Source organism: Zingiber officinale, chromosome 8B (assembly GCF_018446385.1).
Source record: "Zingiber officinale cultivar Zhangliang chromosome 8B, Zo_v1.1, whole genome shotgun sequence".
Taxonomy (NCBI): Eukaryota; Viridiplantae; Streptophyta; class Magnoliopsida; order Zingiberales; family Zingiberaceae; genus Zingiber; species Zingiber officinale.
In genome coordinates, this window is record NC_056001.1 from 42,356,603 (window position 1) to 42,366,082 (window position 9,480).

At 41.1% G+C, this 9,480-nt stretch overlaps 1 protein-coding gene across 1 annotated transcript; it reads left to right on the top strand.

Annotated features, from left to right (window-relative positions):
* The first annotated feature begins 3,434 nt into the window (after positions 1 to 3,434).
* On the top strand, positions 3,435 to 4,918 carry LOC122016150 (heat stress transcription factor B-4b-like). Its single transcript, XM_042573370.1, has 2 exons — positions 3,435 to 4,187; positions 4,282 to 4,918. The coding sequence occupies exons 1-2, from the start codon at positions 3,924 to 3,926 to the stop codon at positions 4,774 to 4,776; spliced, it is 759 nt and encodes a 252-aa protein (XP_042429304.1). The 5' UTR covers positions 3,435 to 3,923; the 3' UTR covers positions 4,777 to 4,918.
* The last annotated feature ends 4,562 nt before the right edge of the window (positions 4,919 to 9,480 follow it).

Consider the following 9,480-nt stretch of genomic DNA (forward strand, 5'->3'; position numbering starts at 1 on the left):
CGGAATACAAAAAGAATAGCAAAATTTATGAAAAGTAAGTATACGAAATTAATTTTGCAAGTAAAATTAAAATACATGCATCATTATTTATTTATTCTAAGTAAGATTTAGGGATCCAAAATAATTTTTTTACCTACTGATTAATAATAAATTTCTTGGGTACATATTTTTGTAATACTTTTCTAATTTGACCCTTATGAAATTTAAACTACCAATTTAGACTTCTATTATTTCTCCATGTATTTAGATGAATACATGCAGAATTTTTTGATTTTTTAATTTTTTAATTTGGTCTTTTAATTTTTCATTTTCATCCTTTAGTTCATCAAATATTTCTAAAGGGCATGTATTTGCTAAGATTGTTCTTAATTCTAAAACTTCCTTTTTCAAATTAGTATTTTTAGACGTAAGTTTATATAATGATCTAGTTATAAATTTAATACCTGAATATAATTGGTCAGGAGGTAGTAAACATACCACACTTACCAGATCTACTCTGAAGTTTATTTCTTTCTCCTCACTGCAGCTTTCTTCTGTTATGACTCCCCCTTCATCTATGCTCTCCTCTTGGTGACTGGCCATCAGTGCTAGCTCATCATATTCCTCTAATTCGGATTCTGATAATGTCTCGTCTGAAATTACCTTTAATGTCTTGTGCTTCATTGTGCTTGACTCTTTCCTGTTGTTCTTCTTTTTCAGCTTTGGGTAGTTTTTCTTGATGTGCATCTTCTCTTTATTACAGTTATAGTATCTTATCTTTCTTGCTCTTCTCCTATACTTGATTGAATTTGTTAGATCTAAAAAACTTCTTAAATTTTCTTACTATAAATGTCATTTTGACATCATCGAGAGAAGGGATCCGAGCGCCCAGACCAGCTTCACCCGGATAGGTTCCTGGCTAGGCACTCAGGCGGTCCAGGCGCCCGGAGTTGGTCCAAGCGTCCGGACTAAAAAATTCATCCAGAAGCTGAGTTGGAGCGCAACGACTGGCCGAACCCACGTCAACTGTCCAGGCGCCTGGAGGAGGTCCGAGCGCTCGGAGGTGGATAAACTTCAAGGATAAAGTTTCAACGAAAGCTTGTCATGTCATCACAGTCCAGCGCCCGGGAGGGGATCCATGCACCCGGACGGGGCTATAAAAGCAACCTTCGACTAGTAGCTTCAAAATATCAAGTGCTACGACTTTCATTCCTGTGCGCTGCTTTGAAAAAACTCCTATGAACCTGTAACACTACTCCGACAACTGGCGATCAAGTTCACCTTACTTTCTTTGTTGTTGGTAACCTTTTTTAGTTCACTTGTACTTCATTACTGTATTATTTGAACTATTAATGGATTGCTCAATGAAATCACTCAATGAGTGCGAGTCTTGGAGTAAGAGTCATCGAAAGCTCCAAACCAAGTAAAAATTTACTTGCGTTAGCGAGTGCTTGTCTTTTTCTTTCTCACTTCTTTCTCCTTAACTTTTTATCTGCTGCATATTCTCGACTTTCGCAAAAGCGACGATGGATATTCACCCCCTCTAGCGTCTTTACAATCCAATACACCTAATCGATTGACCAACCCTAACTTGCTTAGCTCAAGTCTAGGGTTCCCATGCCTAACATCCGGTCAACCATGACCTGTTGGTACTCCTCATTGCCTAGCATCTGATCAATCTTGATCTGCTAGGACTTAGTCACCAAGTGTCTGGTCAACCCTTTGACTCACTTGGACTTTCACTCACCAAATGTTTGGTTGATCCACCTGGATTTCTACTGTTTGACTTCACTCACCAGAACTTTCTCACTACCTAGCTTCACTCATTAGGACTTTCCAACTATCTGACTTTACTCACCACAACTTTCTTACTACCTAACTTTACTCATTAGGATTTTCCAACCGTCTAACTTCACTCACCAGGACTTTCTCACTGTCTAGTTTCACTCACTAGGGCTTTTCTATAGAACCGACCGGGCCTAAGAGACTTAGCTTCATATTACTTCCAAAGCAGATCTCCAGTACCACCCAGTGCATATTCGAGCAATTTAAGGGAAGGACGGATATACAGTTGGTCGGTTTATATATCCGGCCGAGATACATTCAACAAATAACATGGTCAGAGAATCACAACAAATTGTTAGAATAATAATCATTTATTAGAGAATATTCTTCTATTATAATATAAGCATTCCCTGGAACCTTCTCTGGATTACATTTCCTATCAGCGGACAACTTATGACAGCATATTACTTCAACCACTTCATTAATGACATAAGTTACAAAAAACAAAAGAGGTGCACATATAAGTAACGTAAGATTCTTTGGACAATTATTGTACATCTTTCCTTACTCGACAATCTCTGACATTCTCTGCCAACTCATGATTGCGGAGGTTATAAAAGGTGATATATAAAGGAGGAGTCTTCTCCTTTGGCAAGGTATGCGACGTATACTTTTACAATAGTCTTATTTGCTCACACTGTTCTTCTTCTTCCGCTCGGACATCGTACTGACTTGAGCGTTGGAGGACCTTCGCTAGGAGCCCCTTCTATGATTTTTGAATACTGACGTTTTGTTAGCTCGTTTGAGTATGTGCAGAAAAGAAACTCGGAGCTCTTTTCCTGCTCCAGTTCACCATCTTCTTTTCCTTCACGAAGTCTTCTGTCAGTCAATCACACCGTCATTTGCCCAACGCACCATCTCTCTAGTTTTCAGAAAGGAACAAAGATGAATTGTTTTCCTAAAGAGTTTGTTCCTTCGACTATCTTGAGTAGACTTCTCCATAGTTAACCCCATTGTCTTCCAAGGTGAAATTGCAAGTAATTTGAGTCGAAAAAGAGAAGAAATGGTCATGCCACACTCGAGACTAAGAAAGCTGAATTAGTGCAATGGGCAAACTGAAGTTAGTTCACTCAACACAATTACATCAAAAGTATTGTTTGGATGGAATGGGTAACAGTAGCACTCCCCTTGGTATCTCCTCTTTATATGCAGCAGAATATGCAGGCACTTTAATCAGCTCCCACTCACTGCTGTGGCCTACTTTCTGTGCCAAAAGAATGAAATGCTGCCTGCAAAGCTTCCTTTGTCTGCTAACCTCCCTACTTTGGATGGTCTTTTCTCCCTTTTCCAGCATTAAAAAGCTCCCCTTTCTGCTTTCCCTAACTCTTCAATTCCTCCATCACAATATTCCCTCCTCGATGTGTTCGACTCCGATCACTACTGTTTGATCCACTGTTCTTGTTCTCGCAAGTTAATTAGTGCAATGAACTGAAAGGAAAAAGAAAAGAAATAAAGGAAGAAAAGGGGAATTGTTTTGTCACATGGAGTCATGCTTGAGGAAGGTGTGAGTTTGTCTCATTGGTCACATGAATGCATTTAGGTTTGTGCAGAGGACAAGGGATTGAGCTCTGCAATCCCTGTCGTCGAGATTAATAGCTAGCCTTTCTCTGGCCTGGTGAGTCAATGGCAGGGACTGGCTTCCATGCAGGGACTCACATGCTGATGGAGAGAGAGTTAGGTCTCATGTGAGGTCTGATAACATGTGCAATTACTTGTCATATCCGAATAGAATCTTCCATAATTTTCAAGTTCTAAGAACAGCTCGCAGTCCTCCACAGTCCCTTCTTTGGACAGTACTACTTCTCGTTTCTTGCACTTTCCCCTTCTCCAAATCCATGCTCGCTAATTAATCACCGTGAGTTTGAGCTAGCTAGCAGCGAATGCAATGATCTGAAGTTTGAATGGAGACTAAAGTTTACTTCTTTATCGTACTCTCAGATCCCAAGCTCCAAATGACAGAAAGCTGAATGGATATGCATGAAATATATATGTTGTTTTCTTAATCCATCAACAGCTAGCAAGAATTCTCTACAGAAAATTCTTTTATATATAATCATCAGAGAGAGAGAGAGAGAGAGAGAGTCAAAGAGGGTTGTTGTATGTTCATGGCTTTTTTGGTGGAGAGGAGAGGAAGGGACATGGTGCAGACTTGCATGGATTCTCCGAGATCAGTAGTCCCTGCACCATTTCTGACTAAGACTTATCAGCTGGTTGATGATCCTCGCACCGATCACATTGTGTCTTGGGGAGGCGACGCCACCACCTTCGTCGTATGGAGGCCGTCGGAGTTTGCAATGGACGTCCTGCCCAAGTTCTTCAAGCACAACAACTTCTCCAGCTTTGTCAGACAACTCAATACCTACGTACGCACAGATCGTTCTTCGCCTCCTTCCTCTTCTTAAATGATTTCTTATCAGTTTTCCGCAGTGCGTTCATGGTGTGTGCTAGCGATTTCAGGGTTTTAGGAAGATTGCAGCGGACAGGTGGGAGTTCGCGAATGAGTATTTCAGGAGAGGAGGGAAGCATCTGCTCTCGGAGATACACAGGAGGAAGACATCTCAGGTGGCGTCTCAGATCTTCCATTACCAGCCGTTTTACTCTGACGAAGCGAGTTTGTCCTGGGCGGCGGAGCCTGCTTTTCCGGTCCCCGGCGAAACAGAGTTCCTGACGGCGCTCTCTGAGGACAACCAGAGACTGAGGAGGAAGAACTCCATGCTGCTGTCGGAACTGACGCACATGAAGAAGCTCTACGACGACATTGTGCTTTTCATACAAAACCATGTCAGCCACGAACAGAGGCATGTTCAGCGCCCAATTAGGAACAGATCGCCGGAACGAACAGAGGCGGCGCCACTCGGCGACGATCCAGGGAGCAGCTTTAAGCTCTTCGGCTTCACACTCCATGGCAAGAAGAGGGTGCATTGCGAGGCACAGGGACATGGGAAGGTTTAATTAGTGCAAGATCACGATCGAGCAGTGCTAGCTATGTTAATTTTCTCTGTTTAATTAATTAATTAATTAGCTTGGACTGGACTCTGGAGCATGATCAGATCAGGAAATTCTTAAGAATTAAGGGCGTTTTTTGGTTTGTTTGCTTAGGATTCTGCTTGCTTGTGTTGGATAAGGATTATCGATGGTGCACATGATGATATGTTGTGGATTTGGGAGATGATGGTTTGCACCATGCAACTGCAGCAAAAGTAGAATGACAGTGATGGAGATAGGAATCGATCTGCTTGGGTAATCATTTCGCCCATGACTCCATCACTGTGTCTGTGTGATGGTTAAAAAGGAAGAAAGATGCGTGATGGTGCATGCATTTCATGGCCACGGTTATGGTGATCTAGCTCCTGCATACCGATTTGACCTAACGGATTCAACCGCCACTGCTAGAGATTGTGTTTAACCGTAATTAATGAAGTGGCTAGGCTCCCCTTAATTTTTTGTTACTTATTTATCTATCGCTAATATTTGTTGGGCAATAATATTGATTAAAAGGGGGCATTTATTTATTTATGTTTATTAAAAAAAGACACTAAAAGTTAAGGGGAGCCTAGCCACAAGGTCATTCATACTTACTAATCCGAACACCTTGTTATCCAATAGTCGGTCTTCTATCATACGGTCGATCGATCCTAAAGTTGATCGGACCTACGAGACTTGGCTTCTCAATAGATCTTCAGCATGAGCTTACGAGCATATTACCGACTAGACTTATGGCCAGTCGTATTTATAGGATTCAACTCTCTCTTCAAAGGGTAAATTACATAAGATTATTCTCATTACAAAGCCGGGCAGACATAGAGACTGTAGGCATACCTCGTTCGTCCATGTATCTATCCAGGTTATATTCCAAGAGACAACATTAGTAGGAAATCCCAACAGATTGTTAGAATAACAGTTATTCGTCAAAGAATATTCTTCGATTACAACATATGTATTCAATGGAACCTTCTTACAAAGATGACTATACATATACACGATACTGTTCATATACATATAACAGAAGATTTCTCAGAAGATAATTGTACAGATGCCAGACTATACACCTTCCATCCGATGTCATCTGACATCAAATATTCTTTATCACCTCATTATTGCGAGGTTATCAAAGGTAATATAAAGGGGGGTTCTTTCCGCTGGAGATACATTTTAACACGCTTTACTTACTAGAGCACAAGATTTCTCTCTATTACACTCACTCTGTTGGACCTCATGGTAGTTTTGATGTGATCAACCAAGTTAGTTAGGTCCTGTTGTGTTTGATCCCTGTGTCTGAGTGTGCAGGAGCTTAGGAGCATAGGAAGTCGAGCGGAAGACGCAGCTAGCGAGAAGGACGACACGGGAAGGGAGCCGACGGGCTTGGTGCGTCCGAAGGACGAGAGAGCTGCGGAAGAGTACTCCGGTGGACGTGAAGAGCGTGCGCGGCGTTCGAGGGACGTTAAGTCGCGACGGAAGGCTGCTCGAGGAGAAGGCCGGGAATTGGGCTCGGGTGAGCCCTATTCCGGTTGGCCGCAATCACCCAAAAGAACGGAGCTTCGGAAGCAAAGCGAAGAAGAAAAGGAGTCAAAAGAGGCTGGAAATTACTGTAGCAGAAAGTTACTGTAGCAGAAGTTACTGTAGCTTGAAGGCGCCTTAAACAAGCTTGAAGGCGCCTTCAAGCCTGTTCAAGGCGCCTTGAGCAGGCCATTTTGATCGTTTGCTCTAAACCTTGTTGGAGGCGCCTTGGACCCTCGGGATAGACTTTCCAGGAGTTATAAAAAGGCCCCTGGAGCTAGGAATTCAACAACAACTCAAGCAATCAATCTGTAATCAATTCCTAGCAACTAAGTGAGCGTTCTAAGTGTAAAAAGGCTTCTCCGCCTACAGTAAAGGAGATTCTGATAGTAGAGCTTTTTCATCGCCCTGGATTAACAACCTCCTTGGTTGTAACCAGGTTAAATTCTGTTTCTGTTTCTTTTTTTGTCTCTTTAATTTAGTTGTTATTTTATTGCTGATTGAAATTCTGAGTTGAAATCCGAGGAGGGTATAGTTTGTTTTTGTTTTTAGCAATTCACCCCCCTCTTGCCGGTCTCCGCTGCACCAACAAGTGGTATCAGAGCCTGATCGCCTCAGAAGGACTAACCGCCAACTGAAGCACTACGATCAAGACGATGGCCGGAGCGAACATCCATCCCCCGAAGTTCGAAGGAGATTTCACTACATGGAAGCGAAAAATGGAGGTATTTTTTAAAACCGATTTTGATATTCTTATTACAATGAAATATGGTTTTGCAGCGCCGAAAGACAAAGAAGAAAACACATGGAGCAAGAAGGAGCAAGCCGATTTCGTCACCAACGGAAAGGCAGAGTTCCACCTGCTCAGTGTGCTGCCGCCGCAAGAAGTAAATCGGATCGGAAGCTACGTCTCAGCGAAAGATCTCTGGGAAAAATTCCTGGAGCTACACGAAGGTACTTCCGAAGCGAAGCTAGCGAAGCGCGACATCCTCCGGAACCAGTTAACGAACCTCCGGATGAACCAAGGCGAGAAGGTAGCGCAACTCCAAGCGAGAATCAAGGAGCTAATAACGCAACTAACGAACCTTGGAGAAGAGGTAACCAACCGGGACTCTATCCGGTACGCGCTCAACGCCTTCCCTAGAACTCCAGAGTGGGCTTCCTTAGTAGATGCGTATTACATCTCTAAGGACCTCGAGGTAAGTACTTTAGAACAATTATTTTCCACTTTTGAACTTCACGAATCTCGAGTTTCAGAACCCATCGGAGCAGAGAAGACAAGTCAGAACATTGCCTTAAAGGCAAAGATGAACAATTCTGACTCCGAAGCCTCAGTCGACGAATCCGAAGCGGCACTACTGGTAAGACGCTTCAATAAGTTTTTTAGTACTAATAAATTTAAATCGCAGAGGCATCATCGAAAGAAGAGGACGGTTCGCTGCTACAACTGCAACGAAGAGGGACACATCAAAGATGACTGCCCAAAACTAAAGAGAAAGGAGAAAGAAAGGGCAAAGCCAAAATACAAGAAACCAGAACCCTCCAAGCACAAGAATCTGAAGGCTACTTGGTTAGATTCGTCAACCTCCGAATCGGAAGTCGAAGAATTCTCGGGACTAGCACTGATGGCCAACCATCAGAAAGAAGAAACGTCCAGCTCAGAGATGAGCATCGATGAAGGGGGAGGAACATCAGAAGAAGAAAGCAGCAGTGAAGGGGGAGCGTCACCAGACCAGGTAAGTAAGGTACGCAATCTAACCCCAACTCAATCTTTCAAATTTATCAAGTCTCTTTCTAAAGAGTTAGATCAATTAGAAAAAGAGAATGCTGAACTAAAGTTGAACTTAGCAAGAGCATGCCCATTAGAAATGTATGATCATCTAAAATCAGAAAATGAAAATTTAAAATTAGAAATTGAAAAATGATGCATGCTTAAAGAAATTTCCAAAGTAAAAAATTAGAACTTATGGTAAATTAAATTGGTATATAAGGAAACATCAAGGTCAACTTAGAAAAATACCAAGAAACTATGTACCCCCTAGATTTTTGAATAATCCTATAGGAAGGAACCTCTATTGGGTTCCAAAATCTGTGCTTAATTAATTTTTCAAAAATTAAAAGCTTAAAGTGAGAGAATTAAACATTGAAATTCTTTATGGAAGCTTTGTCTAAGGAAGTGGTTGTTGCTCCAATAACTAAGAAGGCCTAGTGCCTCGCCACAACCTGGAAGCTAAAATATTGGAAGAAAATGTTTAATTAACTTTTTTTTTTGAAAAAGCATTAAACTAGAATCAAATAATGCTTTAAAAGTTTTTAAATCTTTTTAAATTCTAAAAAGTCAGATTGTGAAAATAAAAAAAAAATATTGACTTAGAAATTTTTTTTTGACTTAAAAAATTTTTTTCTGAAAATTCAAAAATTTGACTTAGAAATTTTTTAGAAAAATTTATTTTTCCTTAGAATTTTTTTTTCATATTGGCTTAGAAATTTTTTTTGGAAAAATTCATTTTGACTTAATTTTGACTTAGAAGATTATTTTTTTTGAAAAACTTAGAAATTTTTTTTGAATTCATTTTTAACTTAGAATTTTTTAAAATTCTATACATTTCACTTAACTTAAGTTATTTGTTTCAGATTTTCTTAACCCTATTTTTGCTGTGATCAAAGAGGGAGAGAAAAGTACAAGTTTAGGGGGAGTTAGAAAAAATTTAAAATTTCTGTTATTATTTTTATAAAAAGTGTTGCAATTTTACTAATTGTAAAAATTATGTTTAACTTGTTAGTTTAGTAATTTTTCTTTAAAATTACTTTTTATGTCTATTTTAACCCTAACTTGAACTTGGGTTGATGCACATCAAAAAGGGGGAGATTGTTGGACCCCATGGTAGTTTTGATGTGATCAACCAAGTTAGTTAGGTCCTGTTGTGTTTGATCCCTGTGTCTGAGTGTGCAGGAGCTTAGGAGCACAGGAAGTCGAGCGGAAGACGCAGCTAGCGAGAAGGACGGCACGGGAAGGGAGCCGACGGGCTTGGTGCGTCCGAAGGACGAGAGAGCTGCGGAAGAGTACTCCGGTGGGCGTGAAGAGCGTGCGCCGCGTTCGAGGGACGTTAAGCCGCGACGGAAGGCTGCTGGAGGAGAAGGCCGGGAATTAGGTTCGGG